The sequence below is a fragment of the Cherax quadricarinatus genome, chromosome 4 (assembly GCF_038502225.1).
Source record: "Cherax quadricarinatus isolate ZL_2023a chromosome 4, ASM3850222v1, whole genome shotgun sequence".
Lineage (NCBI taxonomy): Eukaryota > Metazoa > Arthropoda > Malacostraca > Decapoda > Parastacidae > Cherax > Cherax quadricarinatus.
Window position 1 is genome coordinate 10,312,459 of NC_091295.1, and position 16,950 is coordinate 10,329,408.

Sequence of the window (16,950 nt, forward strand, 5' to 3'; positions counted from 1 at the left end):
AACCATGGTGACATTACACATCCCTGTCTAAGACCTACTTTTACCGGGAAGTATTCTCCCTCTCTTCTACACACCCTAACCTGTGCTTATGGAAGATTCTAAAGAAAAATTGCAAAGGTTAGTGGATGAGTTTGAGAATGTGTGTAAAGGTAGAAAGTTGAAAGTGAACATAGAAAAGAGTAAGGTGATGAGGATATCAAATGATTTAGATAAAGAAAAATTGGATATCAAATTGGGGAGGAGGAGTATGGAAGAAGTGAATGTCTTCAGATACTTGGGAGTTGACGTGTCGGCGGATGGATTTATGAAGGATGAGGTTAATCATAGAATTGATGAGGGAAAAAAGGTGAGTGGTGCATTGAGGTATATGTGGAGTCAAAAAATGTTATCTATGGAGGCAAAGAAGGGAATGTATGAAAGTATAGTAGTACCAACACTCTTATATGGATGTGAAGCTTGGGTGGTAAATGCAGCAGCGAGGAGACGGTTGGAGGCAGTGGAGATGTCCTGTCTAAGGGCAATGTGTGGTGTAAATATTATGCAGAAAATTCGGAGTGTGGAAATTAGGAGAAGTTGTGGAGTTAATAAAAGCATTAGTCAGAGGGCAGAAGAGGGGTTGTTGAGGTGGTTTGGTCATTTAGAGAGAATAGATCAAAGTAGAATGACATGGAAAGCATATAAATCTATAGGGGAAGGAAAGAGGGGTAGGGGTCGTCCTCGAAAGGGTTGGAAAGAGGGGGTAAAGGAGGTTTTGTGGGCGAGGGGCTTGGACTTCCAGCAAGCGTGCATGAGCGTGTTAGATAGGAGTGAATGGAGACGAATGATACTTGGGACCTGATGATCTGTTGGAGTGTGAGCAGGGTAATATTTAGTGAAGGGATTCAGGGAAACCGGTTATTTTCCTATAGTCGGACTTGAGTCCTGGAAATGGGAAGTACAATGCCTGCACTTTAAAGGAGGGGTTTGGGATATTGGCAGTTTGGAGGGATATGTTGTGTATCTTTATATGTATATGCTTCTAAACTGTTGCATTCTGAGCACCTCTGCAAAAGCAGTGATAATGTGTGAGTGTGGTGAAAGTGTTGAATGATGATGAAAGTATTTCCTTTTTGGGGATTTTCTTTCTTTTTTGGGTCACCCTGCCTCGGTGGGAGACGGCCGACTTGTTGAAAAAAAAAAAAAAATAATAATAATACAAGTGCCCATCACTTTCCACAGATCCACTTCATGGAAATATGCTATCATTGCATGTCCTGTCTCTTATTGATAATTATGCATGTGTGTTACATATTTTCCAGACAAATTTGGTGTGGTCTATAAAGCATGTTATGGGGCATTAAATGTTGACTGAGCTTAGTACAGTTGCCATGGGCCTTGAAAATATCTACAGCATAAAACAAGACAACTGCACTACATTTAACCCTTTCAGGGTCCAAGGCCAAAATCTGAAGTCACACACCAGTGTCCAAGAAATTTTGAAAAAAAAAAAAAAAAATTATTTTTTCTTACAGAATTAAAGAGCATATTTTTGTGAAGGTAATAAAACAAAAAAAATTAGAATCTGATCAGTACTTACCGAGATACAGTGCCAAGAAGTTTATAGAAAATGATGTGGTAGTGGCAACATCGACGAATTCCACATACGCGTATTATATTATTTTGTTGTTTTAGTTGTTTTTTCTTTTCTTTTCCAATTTTTTTCTATTCCTACTAACATTTGGGGCCTGAGAGACCAATACTGTATATAATTGATATATATAAACTCACTGTATTGAACACAATAACCGCACTAAAGTTATTATCATATTATTGTTTACCACTGTTGTTTATTACAATAAACATGCACAAATATTGTATAATACTAATGTTCGTGTATAGGGCAAGGAGGAATAACATCTTGTAGGAGTGAGGAAGAGCCAGTTGTGAGTGTGGGGGAAGTTCGTGAGGCAGTAGGTAAAATGAAAGGGGGTAAGGCAGCCGGGATTGATGGGATAAAGATAGAAATGTTAAAAGCAGGTGGGGATATAGTTTTGGAGTGGTTGGTGCAATTATTTAATAAATGTATGGAAGAGGGTAAGGTACCTAGGGATTGGCAGAGAGCATGCATAGTTCCTTTGTATAAAGGCAAAGGGGATAAAAGAGAGTGCAAAAATTATAGGGGGATAAGTCTGTTGAGTGTACCTGGTAAAGTGTATGGTAGAGTTATAATTGAAAGAATTAAGAGTAAGACGGAGAATAGGATAGCAGATGAACAAGGAGGCTTTAGGAAAGGTAGGGGGTGTGTGGACCAGGTGTTTACAGTGAAACATATAAGTGAACAGTATTTAGATAAGGCTAAAGAGGTCTTTGTGGCATTTATGGATTTGGAAAAGGCGTATGACAGGGTGGATAGGGGGGCAATGTGGCAGATGTTGCAAGTGTATGGTGTAGGAGGTAGGTTACTGAAAGCAGTGAAGAGTTTTTACGAGGATAGTGAGGCTCAAGTTAGAGTATGTAGGAAAGAGGGAAATTTTTTCCCAGTAAAAGTAGGCCTTAGACAAGGATGTGTGATGTCACCGTGGTTGTTTAATATATTTATAGATGGGGTTGTAAGAGAAGTAAATGCGAGGGTCTTGGCAAGAGGCGTGGAGTTAAAAGATAAAGAATCACACACAAAGTGGGAGTTGTCACAGCTGCTCTTTGCCGATGACACTGTGCTCTTGGGAGATTCTGAAGAGAAGTTGCAGAGATTGGTGGATGAATTTGGTAGGGTGTGCAAAAGAAGAAAATTAAAGGTGAATACAGGAAAGAGTAAGGTTATGAGGATAACAAAAAGATTAGGTGATGAAAGATTGAATATCAGATTGGAGGGAGAGAGTATGGAGGAGGTGAACGTATTCAGATATTTGGGAGTGGACGTGTCAGCGGATGGGTCTATGAAAGATGAGGTGAATCATAGAATTGATGAGGGAAAAAGAGTGAGTGGTGCACTTAGGAGTCTGTGGAGACAAAGAACTTTGTCCTTGGAGGCAAAGAGGGGAATGTATGAGAGTATAGTTTTACCAACGCTCTTATATGGGTGTGAAGCGTGGGTGATGAATGTTGCAGCGAGGAGAAGGCTGGAGGCAGTGGAGATGTCATGTCTGAGGGCAATGTGTGGTGTGAATATAATGCAGAGAATTCGTAGTTTGGAAGTTAGGAGGAGGTGCGGGATTACCAAAACTGTTGTCCAGAGGGCTGAGGAAGGGTTGTTGAGGTGGTTCGGACATGTAGAGAGAATGGAGCGAAACAGAATGACTTCAAGAGTGTATCAGTCTGTAGTGGAAGGAAGGCGGGGTAGGGGTCGGCCTAGGAAGGGTTGGAGGGAGGGGGTAAAGGAGGTTTTGTGTGCGAGGGGCTTGGACTTCCAGCAGGCATGCGTGAGCGTGTTTGATAGGAGTGAATGGAGACAAATGGTTTTTAATACTTGACGTGCTGTTGGAGTGTGAGCAAAGTAACATTTATGAAGGGATTCAGGGAAACCGGCAGGCCGGACTTGAGTCCTGGAGATGGGAAGTACAGTGCCTGCACTCTGAAGGAGGGGTGTTAATGTTGCAGTTTAAATAACTGTAGTGTAAAGCACCCTTCTGGCAAGACAGTGATGGAGTGAATGATGGTGAAAGTTTTTCTTTTTCGGGCCACCCTGCCTTGGTGGGAATCGGCCGGTGTGATAATAAAAAATAACTAATGTTCTATCATATATTTACATATTTACAATCACTGGACATGGTTTTAGAACTGCTGGAGCTTGTGGAACTCATTGAAACAAGGCACCATGCACAGAGGCACCTTACATTCCTCACACATAAACCGAGTGTCTTTGTGTCTTTGTTGCCGTCGTTTTGTTTGTGCACAGACGATGCATCTCTTCTGAGCAAATTTCTTTTGAGTTGAAGGAAGCTGTATTATGAAATGATCACCTTCTCTCCTCAAACGCTTGGGTATATCGTGATGAATTCGAGGACCATGTTGTATTGCAGGTGTTGTTACCTGGTACTTCATTATGAGTTGTCTGACAACAGACAAACAAAATTCACCATACGGTGGTCTGTTACCAGTCTTTATTTGGTACATATTATATGCATTCAGCATTGAAATGTCCATGAGATGGAAGAAAAGTTTCATGTACCACTTATAACTCTTACGAACACAGTCAACAAAACCAATCTGCATGTCACACTTGTCAACCAAGCGCATGTTTTGTGTATAATCAATCACTGACACTGGTTTTCGAATACGTTCATTAGTCACTCGATCAACTTTGCCACTGTCTTGCATTTCATTACGGTGAATGGTTGTCAACAATGTGACATCTCGTTTGTCATGCCACCGTAATGCCATGATGTCATTGGCAGTAAACACCTGCACATCATCACCACGAACACCTGCGTTGAGCCTGGGCATATGTTTACGATTAGAACGCACTGTGCCACACACATCTGTCTTGTTCACTCGCATGAAATCACTGAGTAATGGGCTTGTGTACCAGTTATAGGTATATAATGTATGGCCCTTACCAAGATAAGGTGCCATCATGTTTCTCACTACGTCACCTGAGATACCCAAGAACATCTTGGTATCTTTCAATGTTTTACTACCCGTGTATACAACAATATCCAACACCAGGCCACTGTCACAATCACAGAGTACAAACAATTTTATACCAAAGCGGTTCCTCTTGCTCGGTATATACTGCTTGAATGACAGTCTACCTTTGAACAAAATCAAAGACTCATCAATTACAAGATTCTTGAATGGATAAAAGTATATCCTGAACTTTTGTTTGAGATACATGAAAACATTTCTAATCTTGTATAACCTGTCACTTCTGTCAGGCCTGGTTTTGTCAGAGAAGTGCAACATACGTAAGAGTAAGATAAACCTGTTCACTGGTATTATTTCACTGAAGGATGGGGTAGAAATTAGCCGATCTGTGGACCAGTATGCTTTTATATTATGCTTATAGACGTGAGGCATAAGCATTATTGTTGCAAAAAGCAAATACATTTCTGCAACAGTCGTCTCTTTCCACTTGTGTAGTCTTGACTGTGGTGATAAGATCGTATTTGCCATGGTGTACTGAAAATACTTATTACTTTCCCTGGCAATAATTTCCATCAATGGCTGGTCAAAGAAAAATTCAAAGAATTCCAGTTCATTGGCCGTGGTTCCAAGGGGACAGGTAGGTAGAATTCCACTTTGAGAGTCATCAAAGTGGTGAGGCTTGGGAACAAAATTGGGATTTTGCTGCCAATCCCACATACGGTTTTGTGGTGGATACTGGACATCATAGGCTGGTTGTACGGGTGGTTGTGGTTGTGGCGGGCTGGTGGCTGACACTCCGCTTTGTCCTTGAACTGACGAGTCAGCAGCGTGGGTCCCCGCGTGGCATGGTGAGTCACGCATGGCGGTGCCACTACCACCACCAGCACCACTAACACCATCCACTGATGCCTGTGGCCCATCCATGCCAAGTGTAGCCACATCATCCTCACTATCACTACCTAAAACGGGTGTAGGGCCACGGGATGTACTCCGGGATGTACTCCGTCCCCTGGGCACAGCATAGGGTACACTACCCGAGCACATGCAGCGGCGAACATACCAACGCTTCACTGGTGAATATGATTCCTCACTATCACTACTCGAATGATCGTCGAGCGCAATAAAATCACAATCCACGTCAGAATCATCGTCATTACTGAAGTCAGAGGCCTGGCCACGCGAAAATATTAGTTTTCTCTTACGTTTAGGAACACCCGACCGTGAGTCACGAGTGCCCACACCAGAGGTAGAAGGTCGAGGATCGTCGGGGTTTTCTGCACTATTATCGATATCCTGGTCATTATTTTCGGTCACTAACTTATCAAAGCCGTAGAATTCGTCTTCATTTGCACTTCCATCAGTGTCAGAACTATCAGACAGGAAGAGGAGAGTCCCAATTTTCCGGGGAGTGAGAGCTGACTTGCGACGAGGCATGGTGAACAAGGGTGACTGAGCTGGCGCTCCCACAATGCTATGCAGGCGCCTAGATTTTTTGTTTATGGCGCACACCCATGGCGCAGACCCATTCTCTCACATGTAGGCCTATGAGCGCTTTCGCGCTAAATTTGACGGCGCTAGAATTTTGGCGTAGATCTACGGTTTGGACACTCACCGAAAAGCCGTAGATCTACGGGACGGACCCTGAAAGGGTTAATTTAGTTTGAAGTTTTATTTCTTTAGTATCTCATAGATATTTTTAGGAAAGATGGTATGACAATTTAGAATGGGCCACTGTAAACATATGGACATACAATTTGTTTTGCTTCAAGGGCAAATTTATAGATATGCACCTAATGTCAGCTCTAAGGCAATTTATTTCTTTTCTTGAGACCCCTAAGTACAGCTGTATGCTATCCATAACTTATCTAATTTATTTCTCCATTATTCTGATCACATCTTGTTTTACAGTACAGTAGGTCTCCCCATGTATGACCATACATTTCTGAAATTTTTTTGCAAGTCAAATGTCTGGAACTTGGAACCTATTTTCCCATGAACAACAATGTTATAATTGGAGAGGCATTCAGAAAACTATAATATTCTGTATCTAAGTTCTTTTACTTTTTAACTAAGAATATTTATTCAGTAGTTTGCATTTAATACCCTTCCTTTTCAATTACAAATAGTATTAAACCCTGGATACTGTACATGCTAATTAAACAGAAGAGCTACAATTCTCCAGTATACAGTACAATACAATATTTATCTTGAATAATGATGGTGTCTTTCTTGCTCATTGGAAGTGATGTTTTTTTTTAAAATGACTGAATTAGAAGTAGAGGGTAATGGAACTGGTTGAGGAGAATCTGGTCATTTTCAGGAATTGTGGTAGATTTAGAGGCTGATAACAGTGGGGATTTCTGAGAAGTCTGAGGTACTCTCTTTCCTCAATCCCACCCTCTCTTGCAATGCATTTAACTCAAGATTTTTTACATATGTTCACTACTCCCTCATTCTGAGTTTTCTTTGATTTTATCTTAATAGTTCTTGGTCTTATTAATTTTCCTTTTATATCCATGGGGAAGTGGAATAAGAATCTTTCCTTCGTAAGCCATGCGTGTTGTAAAAGTCAACTAAAATGCCGGGAACAATGGGCTAGTAACCCCTTTTCCTGTAAAGATTACTAAAAAGAATAAGAAGAAGAAAATTGTCAAAGTGGGAAGTCTGAATGTGCATGGATGTTGTGCAGATGATAAGAAAGAGATGATTGTGGATGTTATGAATGAGAAGCAGCTGGATGTCCTGGCTTTAAGTGAAACAAAGCTGAAGGGGGTGGGAGAGTGTCAGTGGAGAGGAATAAATGGGATTAGGTCAGGGGTTTCAAATAGAGTTAGAGCTAAAGAAGGAGTAGCAATAATGTTGAAGGATAAGCTATGGCAGGAAAAGAGGGACTATAAATGTATTAATTCAAGGATTATGTGGAGTAAAATAAAGATAGGATGTGAAAAGTGGGTTATAATAAGCGTGTATGCACCTGGAGAAGAGAGAAGTGTAGAGGAGAGAGAGAGATTTTGGGAAATGTTGAGTGAATGCGTGGGGAGTTTTGAATCAAGTGTGAGAGTAATGGTGGTTGGGGATTTCAATGCTAAAGTGGGTAAAAATGTTATGGAGGGAGTAGTAGGTAAATTTGGGGTGCCAGGGGTAAATGTAAATGGGGAGCCTTTAATTGAGCTATGTGTAGAAAGAAATTTGGTAATAAGTAATACATATTTTATGAAAAAGAGGATAAATAAATATACAAGGTATGATGTAGCACGTAATGAAAGTAGTTTATTAGATTATGTATTGGTGGATAAAAGGTTGATGGGTAAGCTCCAGGATGTACATGTTTATAGAGGGGCAACTGATATATCGGATCATTATTTAGTTGTAGCTACAGTTAGAGTAAGAGGTAGATGGGAAAAGAGGAAGGTGGCAACAACAAGTAAGAGGGAGGTGAAAGTGTATAAACTAAGGGAGGAGGAAGTTCGGGTGAGATATAAGCGACTATTGGCAGAAAGGTGACTAGTGCAAAGATGAGTAGTGGGGGGGTTGAAGAGGGTTGGAATAGTTTTAAAAATGCAGTATTAAAATGTGGGGCAGAAGTTTGTGGTTATAGGAGGGTGGGAGCAGGAGGAAAGAGGAGTGATTGGTGGAATGATGAAGTAAAGGGTGTGATAAAAGAGAAAAAGGTAGCTTATGAGAGGTTTTTACAAAGCAGAAGTGTTATAAGAAGAGCAGAGTATATGGAGAGTAAAAGAAAGGTAAAGAGAGTGGTGAGAGAGTGCAAAAGGAGAGCAGATGATAGAGTGGGAGAGGCACTGTCAAGAAATTTTAAAGAAAATAAGAAAAAATTTTGGAGTGAGTTAAACAAGTTAAGAAAGCCTAGGGAAAATATGGATTTGTCAGTTAAAAACAGAGTAGGGGAGTTAGTAGATGGGGAGATGGAGGTATTGGGTAGAGGGCGAGAATATTTTGAGGAACTTTTAAATGTTAAGGAAGAAACAGAAGCAGTAATTTCATGCACTGGTCAGGGAGGTATGCCATCTTTTAGGAGTGAAGAAGAGCAGAATGTAAGTGTGGGGGAGGTACGTGAGGCATTACGTAAAATGAAAGGGGGTAAAGCAGCTGGAACTGATGGGATCATGACAGAAATGTTAAAAGCAGGGGGGGATATAATGTTGGAGTGGTTGGTACTTTTGTTTAATAAATGTATGAAAGAGGGGAAGGTACCTAGGGATTGGCGGAGAGCATGTATAGTCCCTTTATATAAAGGGAAAGGGGACAAAAGAGACTGTAAAAATTATAGAGGAATAAGCTTACTGAGTATACCAGGAAAAGTGTACGGTAGGGTTATAATTGAAAGAATTAGAGGTAAGACAGAATGTAGGATTGCGGATGAGCAAGGAGGTTTCAGAGTGGGTAGGGGATGTGTAGATCAAGTGTTTACATTGAAGCATATATGTGAACAGTATTTAGATAAAGGTAGGGAAGTTTTTATTGCATTTATGGATTTAGAAAAGGCATATGATAGAGTGGATAGAGGAGCAATGTGGCAGATGTTGCAAGTATATGGAATAGGTGGTAAGTTATTAAATGCTGTAAAGAGTTTTTATGAGGATAGTGAGGCTCAGGTTAGGGTGTGTAGAAGAGAGGGAGACTACTTCCCGGTAAAAGTAGGTCTTAGACAGGGATGTGTAATGTCACCATGGTTGTTTAATATATTTATAGATGGGGTTGTAAAGGAAGTAAATGCTAGGGAGTTCAGGAGAGGGGTGGGATTAAATTTTGGGGAATCAAATTCAAAATGGGAATTGACACAGTTACTTTTTGCTGATGATACTGTGCTTATAGGAGATTCTAAAGAAAAATTGCAAAGGTTAGTGGATGAGTTTGGGAATGTGTGTAAAGGTAGAAAGTTGAAAGTGAACATAGAAAAGAGTAAGGTGATGAGGGTGTCAAATGATTTAGATAAAGAAAAATTGGATATCAAACTGGGGAGGAGGAGTATGGAAGAAGTGAATGTTTTCAGATACTTGGGAGTTGACGTGTCGGCGGATGGATTTATGAAGGATGAAGTTAATCATAGAATTGATGAGGGAAAAAAGGTGAGTGGTGCGTTGAGGTATATGTGGAGTCAAAAAACGTTATCTATGGAGGCAAAGAAGGGAATGTATGAAAGTATAGTAGTACCAACACTCTTATATGGGTGTGAAGCTTGGGTGGTAAATGCAGCAGCAAGGAGACGGTTGGAGGCAGTGGAGATGTCCTGTTTAAGGGCAATGTGTGGTGTAAATATTATGCAGAAAATTCAGAGTGTGGAAATTAGGAGAAGGTGTGGAGTTAATAAAAGTATTAGTCAGAGGGCAGAAGAGGGGTTGTTGAGGTGGTTTGGTCATTTAGAGAGAATGGATCAAAGTAGAATGACATGGAAAGCATATAAATCTATAGGGGAAGGAAGGCGGGGTAGGGGTCGTCCTCGAAAGGGTTGGAGAGAGGGGGTAAAGGAGGTTTTGTGGGCAAGGGGCTTGGACTTCCAGCAAGCGTGCGTGAGCGTGTTAGATAGGAGTGAATGGAGACGAATGGTACTTGGGACCTGACGATCTGTTGGAGTGTGAGCAGGGTAATATTTAGTGAAGGGATTCAGGGAAACTGGTTATTTTCATATAGTCGGACTTGAGTCCTGGAAATGGGAAGTACAATGCCTGCACTTTAAAGGAGGGGTTTGGGATATTGGCAGTTTGGAGGGATATGTTGTGTATCTTTATATGTGTATGCTTCTAGACTGTTGTATTCTGAGCACCTCTGCAAAAACAGTGATAATGTGCGAGTGTGGTGAAAGTGTTGAATGATGATGAAAGTATTTTCTTTTTGGGGATTTTCTTTCTTTTTTGGGTCACCCTGCCTCGGTGGGAGACGGCCGACTTGTTGAAAAAAAAAAAAAAAAAAAATTAGGTGCCTGGGTATATAATGTGAAAAGATAGTAATGAGGATAATTGTATGAAAGAGGGTGTGACATGAATGAGCTATCCCCCGTGTTACCCACTAAGAGTCCAGTATAGGGGCAGCAGTGGTTACCACAACCCAACACAATAAGTAACATAATTATTTAACCTACAGTATTTAACTAATCTCTACCAAACAAATGTGAGATCTCTAAACATGCATAAAAAGAAAATACACAAAAAGTAACCTAGAAAAAATAATATACTTAATTTACCCTTCATAAAAATGTAAATATTACATCTATAGTATATTCACCAATCTCTACCAAACAAATGCAAGCTTGCTATACATGCATAAAATGAATACAGTGGACCCCCGCATAGCGAACTTAATCCGTGCAAGAGGGCTGGTCGTTATGCGAAATGTTCGCTATGCGAATTAATTTTCCCCATAAGAAATAATGGAAATAAAATTAATCCGTGCAAGACACCCAAAAGTATGAAAAAAAAAATTTTTTACCACAAAAAAATGTTAATTTTAGTACACACAAACTGAAAAAGGCATGCACAATTACATGACACTTACTTTTATTGAAGATCTGGTGATGATTGATGGGATGGGAGGAGGGGAGAGAGAGTGTTAGTGTTTAGAAGGGGAATCCCCTTCCATTAACACTTGAGGAGGCAAGTCCTTTTCCGGGGTTACTTCCCTTCTTCTTTTAATGCCACTAGGACCAGCTTCAGAGTCACTGGACTTCTTTCTGTCCATAGAGCTCTGTACCTCCCGTTCCTTTACGATTTGTCTAAAATGGGCCATAACATTGTCATTGAAATAGTCACCAGCACGCCTTGCAACAGCTGTGTCAGGGTGATTTTCATCCATAAAGGTTTGCAGTTCAACCCACTGTGCACACATTTCCTTAATTTTTGAAGTAGGCACAATGGATTCCACAACTGGCATAGGCTTCTCAGGGTTAGCCCCAAACCCTTCAAAATCTTTCTTAATTTCCATACTAATTCTCACCCTTTTTACCACAGGGTTGGCACTAGAAGCTTTCTTGGGGCCCATGGTCACTTATTTTCAACAAACAGAACCGAAAACACTGTAATAATACGAAATATTCCGAGTGTATGCTTGAATGTTACCGCGGAGGCTAGCTGGTAAACAATGGGACAGGCGGCACATGTGAGGCTGGCTGAGGCCGCACATTGGACGCGTCTCGGACGAAGTTCGCTGAGCGGGTTTTTGTCTACTATGCGGGGCAAAATTTTAGCGATCAAAGCGTTCGCTATGCGGAATGTTCGCTATGCAAGGCGTTCGCTATGCGGGGGTCCACTGTATACAAAAAGTATGAATGCATTTGGTAAAAAATATTAAAAATACAGCCTCTCCTCACTTAGCAACGTACTCATTTACCAACAACTCGGACTTATGACGGGCTCTCTGACCAGTATGTATACCTAAATAATGTATACTAGAGCTGATTTCCTCTATTTTGTTTATTAAAATATACAGTACACTATTGTATAAACATTTAAAAATATACTAAAAATGTTATAAATAGTGCAAAAGTGACATTAAAACAATATCAAAGATGGTTGACAAACCCACTTAACAGTATGCTCCTTGCTTAGCAACGAATTCATTTACTGATGTGGTCTAAGGAACGGAACTTTGTCATTAAGTGAGGAGAGGCTGTAATTTATTCACCCTTTTGAGGTCGATCCCATTGTTTTACAGCTTTGAAGCCTGGGGTCAGTCATGTAGTTCTAAGCCATGAGCTCAGCTCTCTCTGATAAGCTCTGAGTGGTAAATTTGGGCCTAGATATAAGAGAATGGGTCTATGCGGTAAGTGTGCACCACATAAAAATATAATCCTGCAGCAGGCAATGCATAATGGGAAAAAAATTGACAGCTTTCTTGGTTTAAAACAGTGACTCTGCGGTGTATTTTTATACGCTTTTTATGCTTGTATTCTCAGCTTCTTGATTTCATTTGATAGAATGGAAAACATATTACAGAAATAGAGATGATTTTGACTGGTTTAAGAAACTGAAAGTACCTTGAAACTGAGCTCAAAGTAGCAGAAATGTTTAAATTTTTGCTGATATTCCAGAGTACACAAATTACGTCACTCATCTGATACCCGTCCAACTGGTCAGTCTAATACGTGTTCACAAATGTGCTGACACTGTTTATACAATTACAGTGGAACCTTGACTTACGAGTTTAATCCATTCCAGGAGCTAGCTCGTAACTCAATTTACTCGTATATCAAATTAATTTTTCTCATATAAATTAAATGAAAAGGCATTAATTCGTTCCTGGACTCTGAGAGACGAGGAAAAATACCTGAATATGACACTATCAACTATACGGCTTATTTATCTATCACAATTCATCTAATATGACATAATAAACAATATAATTAATCTTTTCAGGGTCCAGAGGCCAAATTTCAAAGTGTGCACCAGGGTCCAAGAATTTTCAAAAAAAATTTTTTGTTATTTTAGTCTTATGAAATAGTAGAGAATCTTTTTCTGAAGGTAATAAAACAAAAAGTATGAAATTTGATGGAAAACTGACAAAATTATGCTCTCACGAATTTTGATGAGTCAGCGATATTTACGCATCGGCGATTTTGCCGACTTTGACTCCCATTTTAGGCCAATTACATTATTCCAGTCAACCAAATTCTTAGCTATTTCACTAGTATTACTTCTATCCTATCAATTGAGCACAAGAAATCACTAAGTCAACTGTTTCAACTACAAAATAGTGATCGGAAATTGGTAATTTGGCCAATTTAATGCAAAGTTCAAAATATTCCAATTTCAAAATAGGGTCCAGAATAAACAATATAGGTATTCCTGGCACTAAACTAACATTTCCTCTGTTCATTAGTTATGTTTTGAGGCTTTACAAATGAATTCCATTTTTATTTTTTATTCACATAATGAATTTTTATTCAAACCAAAAATAGAAGATTTACTTTTATGCAATATTGTAATAATTGTATAAATAATATCACCACATTTGTTAACACATATTAGACCCACCAGCTGGCATTTATTAGATGTGTGAAGTCATTTGTTTACTCTTGAACATAGGCAAAAATTTAACATTTCGGCTACTTCGAGCTCAGTTTCAAGCCATTTCCAGTTACTAAAGCCAATCAAAATCATCTCTATTTCTGTAATATATCTTCCATTCTATCAAATGAGACCAAGAAATTGCAAATAGAACTATAAAAACATATGAAAAAACACTGCAAAGTCGCTGTTTTAATCGAAAATCACGGTCACGGTTTTTTCTCTCATTATGCAGTGTGTGCCGCAGGATTTGTTTTATGTGGTGCATACATACCACATAGATGTATTCTCTCATATCTAGACCCAAATTTACTGCTCAAAGCCGTAGAACTATGGCATGGACCCTGAAAGGGTTAACACAGAAACATGATATACACTCTAGAATGAATAAAATAGGCCATAATATGGTGGCAGAAGAAGCAGCAGAAGTGTTCGCCATTTCTGTCCCAATCTGAATATAGTATCTTCCCATGTTCTTACTGTAAGAGAAAACAAAGTAAGAGAAAACTCGAACAATTATGTAAGTGTATTTTTGTAAGTGCTTTTGTATGTGTATTTTTGGGGGTCTGAAACGGACTAATCTAATTTACAATATTCCTTATGGGAACAAATTCGTTCGGTAACGGCACCCTGGAGTTTACCTGGAGGGAGTTCCGGGGGTCAACGCCCCCGCGGCCCGGTCTGTGACCAGGCCTCCTGACTTCTGGAATGAATTAATATCCTAAGTCGGGAGTCCACTGTATTTCTGAGGTTAACTGCAGTAGGTCACTAGTTTTCTAAGGAAAACACTGAAACTGTGCGCAGTGGAACCTCTACTTATGAGTTTAATTCGTTCCATGACCTTGCTCGCAACTGGATTTGCTCATTTGCAGAATCAATTTTTCTCATTTAAATTAACTGAAATGGAATTAATTTGTTCCAGTGGAATTCCAGGCACGAGAAAATACTTCAATAATTTCCCTAATATCAACTCTACAACTTATTTATCTATCACAATTCATGTAATGTAGGTAGTAGGTTGGTACACAGCAGCCGCCCAGGGAGGTACTACCGTCCTGCCAAGTGAGTGTAAAACGGAAACCTGTAATTGTTTTATATGATGGTAGGATTGCTGGTCTCTTTTTTCTGTCTCATAAACATGCAAGATTTCAGGTACGTCTTGCTACTTCTACTATAGGGAATTCAGTAGCTATACTGACACCAAACATTAACCCCAACTTCCTCTCTCCTCCCTATCTTCCAGATGCCATCACCAATCTTCAATAAAGATAAGTAAAAATGTTATTTTATGTTTATTTAAATTTATTACTAATTGTAATATGTATGTTTGTTGTGTGTATGTAAAACTATAATGAAATCTCTATAAAATGTATTTTTTTTGTGAATATTTTTGGGCTTCTGAAAAGGATTAATTGTATTTCCATTATTTCTTATGGGAAATATTGGTTAGACTTTCGAACATTTTGACTTTAGAACTAGCTCCTGGAACAGATTAAGTTCGAAACTCAAGGGTCCACTGTACTGCTACTGAACAAGTGCCCAATGCAGCTGACTTGGCCCATTAAATTGGAAGCCTACCAGACATGCACACTACTGCTATCAGACAAAATACCTGGTACAGAAGACTTTATTAAATGGAAAGCCTACCAGACATAAACAGTACCATTAACAGACAAATGTCCAATGCAGTGGACTTAGTCTGTTGCATTGAGCTTTCGTGCAGCCAAATGCTTTGCTTGTCTGTTGTATCCAAAATCCATTACGTACATAGGGATCAACTGTTTCGAGGCTTTACTGCAGTTAATTACTCATACTAATGCATAATACATTTACATTAATCAATTTGTAATTAAACGTTAAGGTTTTGTTCCATTAAAGAAATTTTTTAATATAATATAGAGCAGTGGAGCCCCTCATACACAGTGGCAACTGCACCTTTCACCATTATCTTAACATGCCAGTGCTTAGGAATATTCATCTTAAGACATTTTTCACTAGTAATATGCAGAACACAAAAGCACTAGATACCGTACAAATAAACTAGATTAGCACTAGATTCAGCACTAAGGAAACCAGCACAATATAGGTCAACAAATTTTCATGAAATTATTGATCTTGCACCAAAAATAACTCAAGAACCAAATCTATATAAAAACTGGCATAGCAATATTTCACTGATATCTTTGAGGGAAAAATGGCAACAAAGAATTTTAAGGTTATCCACTAAACTTCATTCAACATAATAACAACTGACCTTGAAACTGTGGCCGCACCTCCCATGACACTGAAGCAAAACCTCCAAATTTATTTCCAGACTGGTCCTCCACTATTAGGAGGGTGGGACCTTTCTTCACAACCTGAAACAATTCACTTGTTTAATTATTTAATCTTCTTAAATAGAACTAACAAAGCTCATCAGTAAATGCTGCAGTGGCTTGAAATGATTATGATCAGGCTAGATACACTGCAAGTTAAAATGTCTTATGTTTTTGCTCTTCATATTTACATTTACTTGTACAGAACTATCATTGTCATGGCTATATTTATTCAAGACTAACTAAATTGAAAACAATGTACATACTATAAATCCAAATATACATTTTGATTTTATTATTTTTAATCAGATTAACTAATTTTTTTTAAAACACTCATTAAATTATTATTAGATTAATTAATCTACACATAAACATTTTCAAGGAGTTATTGCATATTGTGAGCATTTCATAATTTAGCACTTTTTGCAATCACATGAGGTTAAAAATGAAGCAATCTAAATATAAAAGTAATGATGTTCAACTACAACCACAAACACAGCACTCTTATCATTATTTCTCAACAGTGAAACACAGGACGGGGACTACCTACCTATGATTCAGGGTCTTTCTTTTATGTAGAAATATATGAACAAATGCACACAGACAGGCATACATGCATAACTGCTTCAGTGAAAAAGAAAAAAAGGGTGTATGTAAGAACACAAAGCAGAGTGGACTGCATATTCCTAGACTTAAAAAACAAAACAAAAAAACTTTTTTCTACCTTAACCCTTTGACTGTTTCGGCCGTATACATACGTTTTACAAGCCAGTGTTTCAGACGTATGTGTTCTCAATAATTCTAGCAGCTTCAAATCAAGCAGGAGAAAGCTGGTAGGCCCACTTGTGAAAGAATGGGTCTGTGTGGTCAGTGTGCACTGTATAAAAAAAATCCTGCAGCACGCTGTGCATGAGAGAAAAAAAAACTCCAACCGTGTTTTTGGATTAAAACGCTGACTGTGAGGTGTATTTTCCTATAGTATTTATGGTTGTATTTTCGTTTTCTTGGTCTCATTTGATAGAATGGAAAACATATTACAGAAATAGAGATTATTT

At 38.9% G+C, this 16,950-nt stretch overlaps 1 protein-coding gene across 5 annotated transcripts in view; it reads right to left on the minus strand.

Moving 5' to 3' along the window:
* Positions 1 to 16,950, minus strand: part of LOC128685849 (MTOR-associated protein MEAK7) — a 174,432-nt gene that overhangs the window by 88,203 nt on the left and 69,279 nt on the right. For all 5 annotated transcript variants that reach the window (XM_070094361.1, XM_070094370.1, XM_070094364.1 and 2 more), the window contains exon 7: positions 15,835 to 15,937. In XM_070094361.1, the coding sequence (XP_069950462.1) occupies positions 15,835 to 15,937 (103 nt within the window). The remainder of the gene's footprint in view (positions 1 to 15,834; positions 15,938 to 16,950) is intronic.